This window comes from Lontra canadensis, unplaced genomic scaffold, assembly GCF_010015895.1.
Source record: "Lontra canadensis isolate GAN:19392208 unplaced genomic scaffold, GSC_riverotter_1.0 scaffold134, whole genome shotgun sequence".
Classification (NCBI taxonomy): Eukaryota; Metazoa; Chordata; class Mammalia; order Carnivora; family Mustelidae; genus Lontra; species Lontra canadensis.
The window spans coordinates 2,112,129-2,124,217 of record NW_022631128.1 but is presented as its reverse complement, the minus strand read 5'-3'; the positions used below and the strand labels follow the sequence as shown (position 1 = coordinate 2,124,217).

The window sequence follows — 12,089 nt, the reverse complement described above, 5'->3', positions numbered from 1 at the left end:
AGCAACAGCAGTATCTAATATTTGTAGATGCCTCAAGGAGCCAGGCACTTTGCAGACACTTGAACTCTCTCCGCAACCCTGAGAAGTAATGCATTTTTAGTCTCAGTTTAAAGATCGAGAAAACTGAGGCCCGGGAAGGTCAAGCCACTTGTCCACGGTCAATACTTTTCTGCTAACCCCGTGCCTGCTGTAGGCAGTGCTCCTGGGGATTCAGAGGTTGTGTGATAGAAGGTCTTCTCCAGGATAAAGCTTACCCGAGGGGGTCCCAGCACAGTGGATTTCTGGGGTTTCCTAGCAGGGAGTGGGGAGGTGGGTGAGTGATACTGACAGGCCCTTCCTAGACTCAGCTTGCCTCTGGAGACCTGGCCAAAGTGGGGTGGGGAGTAGAGTGGAAGGTGAAGAACGGTGAAAGAATTAAAAGGAAGCCAAGACTCCCTCCTTCTTCAGCTTCTGTTCCTGTGGGGGAATTCTTAAGGAGCAAAGCCAGCTCCCACCTCCCACACCTCCACCCTGGCCCTGCCTCTCCTTTGCTCCCTCCCCTAACCCCCAGCCTGCACCACGGATGGCTCAAAATTCTTCCACTGGTCTTGCAGATGGATGTAGCCTGTCCTCTCAGGATTCCTCCTCACTGTTATCTTTCTCCCCACTCCCCTCCTCCTCCTCTAAAGGCAGGATACCTGAGGGTTTGAATCCACCAGATTTCAGAAATGGAAAGGAGTAGAATCCTCTGCTAAGGCTCTCACGTGCAGAGGCTTCTATCACTCCCTTGGAAATAGCTTTAGACACCAGGGACAGTTTTGAGTTGTTCCTTTTTTCCTGGATCCTAGAAGAGGAGGGGGGGGACCCAATGGGATCTGAGTTGAAAATCAGTTACATATTGTTACCGCAGTTGTAAATATGAAGAAACTGAGGCTCAGAGGTGGGGCATCTTGTCTAGGTTCTAGAGCCAGTATGTCCAAGTCTTTGCCTCTTCCATTGCCACTTGGTTTGCGCTGAGAACTGGGCAGAACCAAATTTTAAAATCGAGAGAGGGGTCCTGCCCATCAGGATCCTGGTGTATGAGTTGTGTGCATGGAGAGTAAGTCTGACCACTGAGTATTTTCTTGATCTAATATTGTGTTGATTGGACTTTTTTTAAAATAACTAATTAAGTAAATGAATAAATAAGTCCTGCTTATTCACCATGTTCAACCTCATACCAAGTTTTCCCCAACTCAGGGCCTTTGCACAGGCTGTTCCTACTGCCTGGAATATCCTCCCCCCCAAAGATTTACTGGCTGACTCCCCTCTCTTTAGGTTCTGCACAGCTGTCAGGGCATCCTGGTGGCTTTCCCTGAATGTTCCATCTGAAGGCCGTTCCCCCTCAGCATATCACAGCACTTGTCACAGTCTGTAACTATCTTTCATTTCTATTTGATTCCTGGTTTCATATCTGTCTCCCCCACTAGAATGTTGGTGTCACTAGATTTTCTTCCTGCTGCTTTAGCTCCAGCCCCAAAAGTAGCATCTGGCAACGAATGTTTGTAGAAAGAAAGAAGGGCAGAAAGAAACAAAGAAATAAATGAGGAAACGAGTAAATAAAATAAATGAAATGGGAGAGATGAATAAAAGAGACTTTGGGGATAAAAGACCCCACATTTCCACATTTGGAATATAAACCAACTGAGACTCGGAGAAACAACAAGACAGTTATTTTATTTTGGTTTCAAAATCCTTAATGTGAGGAGAACCGAGATAGTCTGTATATAAAGGGGCCCTAGCTACTGCTAGTCAGAATTAACTGCATTGGAAGGGTTGGCGGGAAACAAACAGGGCCTGAGAGGCCTGGAGGCCAGGAGTGGGGGCACCAAGCAGCAGCTGCCAGGAGAGAAGGCTCAGAACAGGTGGCGTGGTTGACTCAGTCGTCCCACTCATCGTCCTCATCCTCGTCGCCGGCCTGGTCCTCCCCTTCGTCTGGAGGGAGAGAGAAAGTAGGACTCAGGATGGGCAGAAGGGTTCAAAGGCCCAGGGTGGGGTGAAGTTCCTGGGATATGAGAGGTCAAGACTCAGGGTTCTGGGGGCGCTGAGGTCTCCTGGGGGCCCCTGCAGCTGAATGAGGGAGGGGCCCCTCAGAGGAGGGAGAGTTAGGGTGTGGGCTGGAGTTGGCATGGAAATTAATCTCATTGTCAAAAACGTGGTTACTTGGGATATCCCTGTCACGCAGGGGTTAATGTTCAGTTTGTCACTTAATGGGGTGGATTCAAGTATTATTAGCAGAGGCAGAGTACTTTACAATATTACTGTTTCATAGCAGGCTAATGTTAATGTTACTGACCCATCACGGGTTACCGATGATCTCACTGTAAAAAGATGAGGTTTGTGAAAATAATCGTCATGGAGCAGATTCATACTAATCTTGCAGACGTATCCTGGGATTAACGTGAATTACTATTGCCAGTAATAGGTTGAGGTTCACATTCCCCTCCTCTAATTGTCCCATAATAGCAATAGTGTTGCCACATCAGGGGACAAATGTCAACGTTATTATAGAAACGTTGGGTTGGTTATGGTATTATCATCACATTATCAGCTCGGGTCCCTCTACTGACACCTGGAGTTCGAGTTAATATTATTGTCCACCGTGGGGTCCCTTAGAACAGCATCACGTATGGGCTAATGGTAGCGCTTCCATGCGTCTGGTATTCCTATTAATATTGCAGATATGCTCTGGCCTTTATGTTAATATCATCATCAAAAAAAGAGTGAATCATAGGATTGTTCCATGATGACAGTGTTAACACTGTCAAAAAAGCAGATTGATAACAGAGTCACAATGGGGTGGCGGTCACCACAGTTGGTAACCGGTGGGGTTGTTTTTCAGCCCACACTGGCCCCGGGGAGCGGGCGTGCCATCCTGGCAGGGGGCGGGCTGTCACCTGAAGAGTGGATGGCTCGGCTTCTCTTCTGCATCACGTGCATCAGGGCTCCCACCAGCCCCTCTGAGCTCTGAGGCGCAGGCTGCAGTGCTGAGTTCTCGGGGGCCCCAGGCGTCTGCAGCAAGGAGGGTCCAGCACAGAAGGTTCAAGGCCCATGGTGGGAGCACTCCTCCCTGCTCCTCCCACGTTATTCCCACTCTCATACACTCCAGTCACTTTCAGGGTTCCCAGCCTCTCCCCACTGCCCTCCCCACCCTGTCACTGAAACCCCAAAAGCCTGGGACCTCTGTCAGTTTCAGCCTTGCCCCAGATATCCTGACTTGACTGACACCCAAGTCCCAGAACCTCCCAATCCTCCCTTTCACCCGTCTTCACCTTGTTCAGCTGAATTCCCTGGCGGATTTGATCCAAAAGCGCCCCCCCGACCTCCACCAGGGGCCAGGTTCCCCACAGGCCCCAGAGCAGGAGGTGGGGGAGGGACTGGCCCATCCCCAGAGCTGGGGGGTGGGGGCGGTGGGGGTGGGGGTAGAGGCACAGGAGGCCCTCCAGCTCCAGGGGGCGGAGGGGGTGGTAGTGCAGAACGTCCAGTGGCTGGAGGGGGTGGTGGTGGAGGGCCCCCTCGGCCTGGGGGTGGGGGTGCCCGGGGAGTTGGTGGGGGCGGAGCACCTCCCAAAGGTACAGGAGGCAGTGGACCAGAACGACCCTTGTTGCTCCCCATAGTGGGGGGCCGGGGAGCCTGGTTTCCTCCTCTGGACGGCGGTGGGGGAGGTGGAAGAGGCTCTGAAGGGGGGAAATAACACAGAGGTACTGTTAGTTATCTTCAGAGCCTCAATTTTGCTCATTTGCAACACAGGAACCCCAAGTCACCAACTCCTGATTCAAGCAGTGTAAGGGTTTTCATGAGGACTGAGCGACTGCTGTGTATTTCTTAGGAATAAGCTGCTGGGGACGGAGAAGAAGGGAGGTGCTCACCCTGACGCCTCATTTCCTGCCGCACAGCCTCCAGGCCACCCTGGTCCTCAATGAAATCGTAGATGAGTTTGGAGGTTTCAGCATCCGTGAGCTGGGCCTCACTGATGCCTGCCCTGGAGAACAGACTCCGAAGGTCTGGGTCCAGGTTGTTTACCTGCCCAGGAGGAAGAAGGCCAGGGCAGAGGTCGGGGAATAAGGCAGGGAGGGGAGGGGCACCGATTATCACTGGGTCCGTCTACCCCACAGGGGTATCTGAGAGGAATGTAAAAGGGGTCGGGGTCTGGGGGTAGGTCTGAGCCAGTGGACTATGGAAGGGTAGGTGGGTAGTCAAATGGGTCAAGGGGTCTTTGGAATTACTCACGTCAAATCCATTCTGGGGGTCCCACCCCACGTGGCTGACATGTCTGGGGGGAGGTGAGGAGATCCCAGTGAAGCCCCATTCCCCTTCCTTCCCTTCCTTCCTAGTGAAGCCCTCTTGCCCTCCCCCTCCCCAGAGGGCCTCTGAGAGGCCAGAATGAATAGACGAATCCTAAGTGAATGAATGAGTGACTGAATGAGAACAGTAGTGATGGAATTAGAACGGGTCCATGGGTTGTAGTGACCAACTGTCCATCCACCCCTTTTTCTACCATCCATTCACACATCCATTTTTCCACCTAGCCATTTGCATTCACCTGTCAGAACACCGATCTCTCGTATATTTGTCTTCCTACTCATCTGCCCACATACATCTGTTTACTCATTTGTCTGCCCACCTGTCTTCACACACACTTGTCCATCTACCCATCCATCTACCCATGTGCCCACCTGTCCATTCATCCACTCTTTTGTCTGCCTGTTCATCCATACACTTCTACTGATCCACTGAACTGTCCACTCGTCCATGCATCTGGCCACCTATCCATCCCCATCCACCTTCTCTGTGAACCAACCAGATATCCATCCATCTGTCCACACACTCATCCACTCACTCTCCCACCTCCCATTTACCCATCCATCCATCCATCCAACCACTTACCCATTCATTCCCCAACCAACCAATTCATGCATGCATTCATTCATTCATTCATTCAACATTCATCCAACCATTCATCTACCCACGCACCCATCCACTCACCTATCAGCCCACCCAGGGTGGGACTAAGGTGAAGCAAGTGAGGTGTCTAGGATGCAAAATTTAAGGAGCCCCTCACTCTCAGAGTCATGAATTGCAGTTGCATGACCCTTAGAGTAACTGCCCCTATATATTTTGCAACCTTGGTGCCTCGTTTGCTTCTCCCTAGACCTGGCCTCGCACCCACCCACCTATCCACTCATCTACCTACTCACGCACCCAACCATCTGCCATCCTTCCATCCACCCAGCTCTCTTCCTGTCCATCTTTTCATCTGCCCCCACCAACAGGGATCGGTAGGACTAGTGGGGAGAGGTTCTCACTTGAATCCACTCGGTGCACCAATATCAGCCTTGCTGATTTTCTTCTTCCCTGAGCGTTTCTTATCAGTTGGGCCAGGCCCAGGCACTGGGAGCCCACGGTATCGTGAACTCGTGATGTCGGGGTTCTGGATGTCCACTGTTACTAGCCCCAGGGACAGTTGGCCAGATGCTGGGCCTGTGGGGAAAATAGGGTGATTGAGCCATTGACCTACTCACCTACCAACCAAAGCATAGGGGCAAGAGATAGGACAAGTGTTGGGGGAATCTGTGTGTGTCTGATGGTCATGGAGGGAGGGGGTGAGGGGTCCAATTAGGGCTTATGGAGAAGTGGACGGGTGGGTTCCACAGACCATTCTTACCTTCACCAATTCATTTTTTTATTCATTCACTCATCTGATCACTTAAGTATTGATTCATTCGTTCATGGCTCATTGACCAATTAATTAAATTATTCATTCAGTCGGTCAGTCATTGCTTTCTTCACCGATTGAAATGTTGTGTCAGTTATTCATTTATTCACTGTTCAATTCATTCACTTATTCGTTAACTAACATCCATCCATCCATTCATCCATATATCCACATACTCATTCACCTACACATCTGTACATCTATGTTTTCATCTTCCCATCAACTCATCCTCCACTCAACCATCTATCCACCCACTTTCCACCCACCCTTTTGCCCACTTATCTCTGCACTCTCCCAACTACTCGTCCATCCACCCACTACACACCCATCTGTCCATCTACTCACCCACCCACCTGTCCACCCAGAGACACAGGAAAGAATCAGCACTCACCCCCTTGGTCTCCACCTGGGTGTGGGGGTAGGGGTGGGAGCCCTCCTCTTCTCTCTGGAAAGATGGAATGGGTAGAGAGCTATTACAACTCTGCTACAGTTTCCTGGGCTACCCGCTTAGTGCCCTCCTTGAACTTGAGGACTCACCTTCATTGACTGGTGCCGGTGGTGGGAGTAGCTGGCGTCTGTCTGTGGAGAGACAGGTGGACTGGGAATCGAAACCACAAGAGGGGCTTTTCTAGCTCCCTACTCTTGCACACACTTCCGCCCAACCTCCTTTCCACTCCGAAAGCCTCCTCACCTCCACTTTGCCTCTGATTCCTTTTTTTGGATCTTCTCCTGCACCAGGGCCTGGAAGACCTGGGCCTCGCCCTCGTCTGCAAAGTTCAGCCCTGCCTGGCAGGCCTGCACACATCTTGGGCTCAATAGCCTTCCAGGCCCCCCCCCCCCACTGCCCGGCACCTTTCCCATCTCCTCCCCACATCCCACCTGGGGCCCAGGGGTTGAGGGGTCACTCACATCTCCAGCAAAGGTGTGGAAGAAGGGGGTAGGAGTGGAGTAGACCAGCTGTGAGTACAGCTCTTGTTCCCAGAGCAGCCGGCCAGTCTGGAGAGGTCCGGGGTGAGGGGGGGGGAGCACATTAGCACAAAGACTTGCCCTGAGCGGCAGGCCTCTGTTATCTGGGCAAGGAGATCGGTGTCCTAATTTGGTGCCCCAGGATCAGATCAGAGACTTCCAGCTTATTGTCAGAGAGTTGGGGGGTCTAGATGTCAGGTGTGGAGGGTTGGGGGTACAGTATGGGAGTTAGACATGCAGTCAGGGATGGGGAGTTGGGGTTCAAGGCCCTAGAGTTGGGACTTGGGGGCTTGAATAGGAGGATTTAGGGCTCCAGTCCTAGGAAACTGAGCCCGTTCACAGATTTCATCTTACACCCTTCCTTTAGGCAGGGGCCTTCATTTGGGCAAGTAGGGCTCCAGTACTAGGAGCTGGTGTTCAGATTTGAGGTTCAGACACAAAGACCTGAAAGTTCTGGGGGTGGGGGATTCAGTCAAGGTACATGCAATCTGACATTTAAGAAGCAGAGCTATGGCTTAGTAGCTAGGCAAACATTTAGGGTCCAGAAATTTTGATGGGGGATTTCTGGGACCCAAAAGCTTGAGTTAAAAAGATTTGAGGTTCAGGTAAAAGTATAGTGCTCATTTTTTTAAATTCATAAAACAGATTAGATTTGGGAGCTATATTAATAGTTGGGGGTTATAGGTCTTGACCTGGGGATTCTGGGGGTCAATCACCAAAGACAAAGAAAGCCAAAGCAGAGTTTGACATCTGGATGAAGTCTTTGGTTCTGGGGCTCAGGGGTTCACTGATCTGTCCAAGGCCTTGGGGCTTTGGACACCGATCTGGATTTGCGAGTTGGAAACTGGTTTGCACATCCAGCAGGGGGGGGGATGGGGGTCACCTGAAGGCCGTAAAGACGGATGAAGTAGGACTTCTGGGGGTTATCCTTCACGAAGCACACAGCCCCACAATGCTCCTTGGTCCAGTGTTCAGCTCCAGGAGGCAATGCCAGGTACAGTTGAACAACGGCAGTGGCCAGTGTCTGGGAGGGAAGAGCAGGGCTCAGGGGAATCTGGTTAGCCAGAAGGTCTAGTTCTTCCTTGTCCACGGCTGTCCTGGCTCTCAGGGAAGAGCCGCAGCCGGAGGGAAAGTAGATAGGCATCGCAACCGAGATCTTCCTGGGATTGGTGAATGGGGGTAAGTGGGTTTTAGGAGAGGAGATGATGGAGAAGGGAAGAAGACCGGAAGAGGGAAAGAAAGTGGAGGAAAGGAGAAGGATGGGGAAGATGAGGAGGCAGAAGAGGAGGAGAGGAAGAGGAGTAAAGGGAGGGAGACAGGGAGGGCCAGGAGATCCCCAGCTCACCCAGCATTTCCGACCAAGCATCTCGAAGAGTCGCTGGTTCTCGTGGTCCTGGAGCAATGTGGAGGGTATGTTCTGCTGAACCCCTGGTCCTCCGCGACCCCCAGACCTGCCTCCCACAGGGCCCCCACTCATGGTGCCTCCTGCCCTGTCCTCTTCAGCCAAGCTCTGGGTGCAGGGTAAGAAGAGGAACTTCCGCAGTGCGCAGGGGAACAGGAAGTACAAAAAACCACAAGGGAAACAAGTCCTCCAGGGGCCTCTGGGTGGGCCCGGCCTCCTCCTCCCTCCCTAGGACAGGCTCGGACCCTCCTCCCTTAGAAAGGGGCCCTCCTCCATTTGGCTGGTTAAGACCCATCTTTTGGGCCAGCTCATGTCCTCCTCCTTCTTTCTTACTCCCTGAGGCCCATTTCCCTCTGACTGGCTCATGTCCTCCTTCCTCTGATTGGCTGGGAACAAAGGCCCGGCCACTGCTGCACTTCTGCTGGAGGACACTATGGTGGGGAGCAGTTGGGGGGCTGGGCAGCCTCTTTCCTCCCCAAAGCATCCAGATGGTCTGGGCCTGAGGCCCACGGCCCCTCATGCAGAAGGGTTACTGGGTTAAAACTTTTCCTCTAATGACATTGTGAGGGGCTGGGATCCCACCCCTCTCCTGAGACCCCCAGCAATGCTTGGGCACCCAGCTCACTTCCCCATCCCTTACACCTGCCTCCCCGCAGTTCCCAAATCACTTTCTACTTCTCATCCCTTCAGGCAACGTCTTATTTAATCCTAATTGATTTTGAACCTTTTAAAGTCTGGATTCTTGGGGTACCTGGGTGGCTCAGTTGGTTAAGCAGTGGCCTTCAGCTCAGGTCAGGATCCCAGGGTCCCGGGATCGAGCCCCATATCCAGGTAGCCTGCTTCTTCCCCTCGCCCTGATTGTGCTCTCTCTCTCTGTGTGACAAATAAATAAATTTTTTCTTAAATATTTTATTTATTTATTTGACAGACAGAGATCACAAGTAGGCAGAGAGGCAGGCAGAGAGAGAGGAAGGGAGGCAGGCTCCCCACTGAGCAGAGAACCCGATGCGGGGCTCAATCCCAGGACCCTGGGATCATGACCTGAGCCGAAGGCAGAGGCTTTAACCCATTGAGCCACCCAGGCGCCTGTAAATAAATAAATCCTTAAAAAATAAAATAAAAGTCTGGAATCTTCAGAGTCTTGCCTTTTTCCCCCCACACAACATCCTACGTTTATCCAACACTGATGGAAGCCACTGAACATATGTCCCAGACAGTGTTCTGACCTCTGTAAATACTGACCCCCTTAAATCCTCCTAACAGACTACGGGACATACACCTTCCTGGGTCCATTTGCTAGTGGGAAGTGAGAGAACTGAGGCACGCTGATTTTCTCAGTAGCTCCCAGCTAGCAAGTGGCAGAGTCTGGATCCCAAGCCAGGCCGGCTGGGTCCAGAGTGCACACTTTCCATCACTGTGCTCCATGCCTTCTCTCTGATCTGTACCTGCCTGTAACAATGACCATTCCTTTTCACTGCTACACAGTATTCCATTGTTTGTACAATTTGTTTATTTGTATTGTCCTGATAACAAATGTTTGGGCTATTCCTGGCTTTTGCTCCCTTACACATGTCCTGGTCCGCACGGGCAGGCATACACTCGAGAGGGGAATCGGGGGGTGGGGGTAGGTTTGTAGGGTTTGCCTATCTCCAACTTGACCAGATGATGCCAGACTGTTCCCCTAACTGTTCCCTCAGTCCTCACGCCTCCCTGTGCCTCAGTTTACCGTTTGCGGACAAGAAGCTCCCAGCCACATACAGCAGTCTGAGGGAGCTGAGCAAGTCTGGGTGCCACTGCCATCCCCAGGTACCTGAAGGCAAATGGCACTTCTCAAGATGGGACCCATGGTTCTGCCCAGAAACCTGGCTCGAAGCTCCTTCCAGAGTGGCAATTCCAACTTCCCTCCCTCCCCTCCTCACAACTCACCTTCCGGTACCCACAACTCACCAGGCAATTTCGTACCTCTGGGCCTGGAGCGCCTTCCAGCCTGTTCGTGGGGCAAGGCCCTGCTTTCTTCCTTAAAAAGCCATCACATTCATTCATTTTCATACTGCTTGTTGTTCTCCTGCCAGGTGCCAAGCCTATCTCTGATATCTGGCACAAACTAGACATTCAATAAACGTTTACTGAAGGAATCAATGAGGGATTAGTGATTTAGTGTTTTCTGAGCTTTTTCTAAGTGCCTTACATTTATTAACTCGTTTCACCCTCACAGATGACCGCATGAGGTAAACGCTACTCTTATCCCCATTTTACTAATAGGGAAGCTGAGGCCCAGGGAAGTTAGCTAACTTGCCCAAGATCACCAAGCTTGAATGGTGGAGTAGAGGCCAAATACATGAAAAATGATTCCTAATCTGTCAAGGGCCACATCGGGGCAGACAGAAAATTCTTCTGCTCCTTCTCTGTCTTTCCTTATCCCTCTTCCTCCTTTTTCTTTCTCTGCCCCTAGATCTGTCTCCCTTAAGTTTATAGTGGTGGGAGGGGCTTAAGCCTCTGCTACATTTGCTGGTTGTTTTTTAAGTTAACATTTCAAAGTTATATATTTTGGCACATTCCGTTGAGTGTCCGACTCTTGGTTTCAACTCAGGTCATGATCTCGGGGTCGTGGGATCAAGCTCCCTATGGGGCTCCATGCTCAGCTCGAGGTTTACTTAAGTTTCCCTCTCCCTCTGCCTCTCTTTCTCTCTCAAATGAATGAATAAATAAATAATAAATCTTTTAAAAAAAAAACTTTTAAAGATATTTATTTATTTATTTAACAGCGAGAGAGCACAAGCAGGGGGAGAAACAGGCAGAGGGAGAAGCAGGCTCCCATGGGGCGCCTGGGTGGCTCAGTGGGTTAAAGCCTCTGCCTTTGGCTCAGGTCATGATCCTAGGGTCCTGGGATCGAGCTCTCTGCTCAGCAGGGAGCCTGCTTCCCTTTCTCTCTCTGCCTGCCTCTCTGCCTATCTCTGCCTACAGATCTCTGTCCGTCAAATAAATAAAATAAAAATCTTTAAAAAAAAAAAAAAAGAAGCAGACTCCCGAGACCCGATGTGGGACTCAATCCCAGGACAGCTGGGTCCCAACCTGAGCCAAAGACAGACGCTTAATGGACTAAGCCACCCAGATGCCCATCAATAAATCTTTTTTTTTTAAAGTTATATATTTCCTGTTCTTCTAAGTAGCAGACAGGTTTAAAATGTATACTTTTCTCTAACTAAAAAAACTAGAGTTTTGTTATTTTGGTCCTTAACAGGAATGAGTCGCCCCAGCCTGGAATATAGTGCTTTAGTAATCCTTTTTCATATTACCCAGATTATTGAATTACTTTGCAGACCTGCATCAAGAATCAGGAGCTGGCTTATGTCACTTTTACGTATCCCCATCGATTCTTGCTTTTCTGCACTGCATGACAGCCTTTGGTGACGTGAGGACCTCAAAGGTAATTTGCTCTCCAGGGCCTTCAAAGAGATTTAAAAACAAGAACAAGAACCTTAATTTAGCTTTTATGGTTCTCAGCAGGAGATTAGGTTGAATATGAGTCAGTCTGCCACAGCAGGGAGCAGCAGTTCAAGCTTACTTCTTAGTAAGCCAGTGAATACCCAGAAAGCCCAGCCCCAAGAACCAGGATCTACTCTGTAACTCAGACCATCCTGATGTGCCTCCACCACCTCCTCCTCCCTCCCCCCCACACCCCCCTGCCCTAGGTTCACCAGATGGAGAGCCATTTCCTGTTTATATCCTGTGCTTATTTTGCTTTATTCCAGGAGGATATTGCCTACAAGATCCTGCCTGACACATCTCAAGCCCTGAGTAGGAAATAAGACACAGTCAGTGCTAAGACATGGGGCTGTCTTCCACACTTTGGTCCTAGCACACGATTGAGGCCACGGAGATGTGGGCACACCTAGGATCCTCCTGCTGTCCTCTAGGACCAAGCTGAGGACAAGATGGCTACATTTCCTTTGCCACACCATCCTTCCCCTCCCCTTACCACACTCC

General features: G+C 50.8%; 1 protein-coding gene across 1 annotated transcript; it reads right to left on the bottom strand.

Moving 5' to 3' along the window:
- Positions 1-1,671: 1,671 nt before the first annotated feature.
- On the bottom strand, positions 1,672-8,241 carry WAS (WASP actin nucleation promoting factor). Its single transcript, XM_032842912.1, is given in 14 exon segments — positions 1,672-1,953; positions 2,916-3,030; positions 3,291-3,335; positions 3,337-3,695; positions 3,888-4,041; positions 4,249-4,291; positions 5,325-5,499; positions 6,126-6,179; positions 6,272-6,313; positions 6,426-6,450; positions 6,452-6,529; positions 6,644-6,730; positions 7,584-7,724; positions 8,046-8,241. Coding segments are annotated over 14 exon segments (1,506 nt in total). The 5' UTR covers positions 8,178-8,241; the 3' UTR covers positions 1,672-1,897.
- Positions 8,242-12,089: the final 3,848 nt, after the last annotated feature.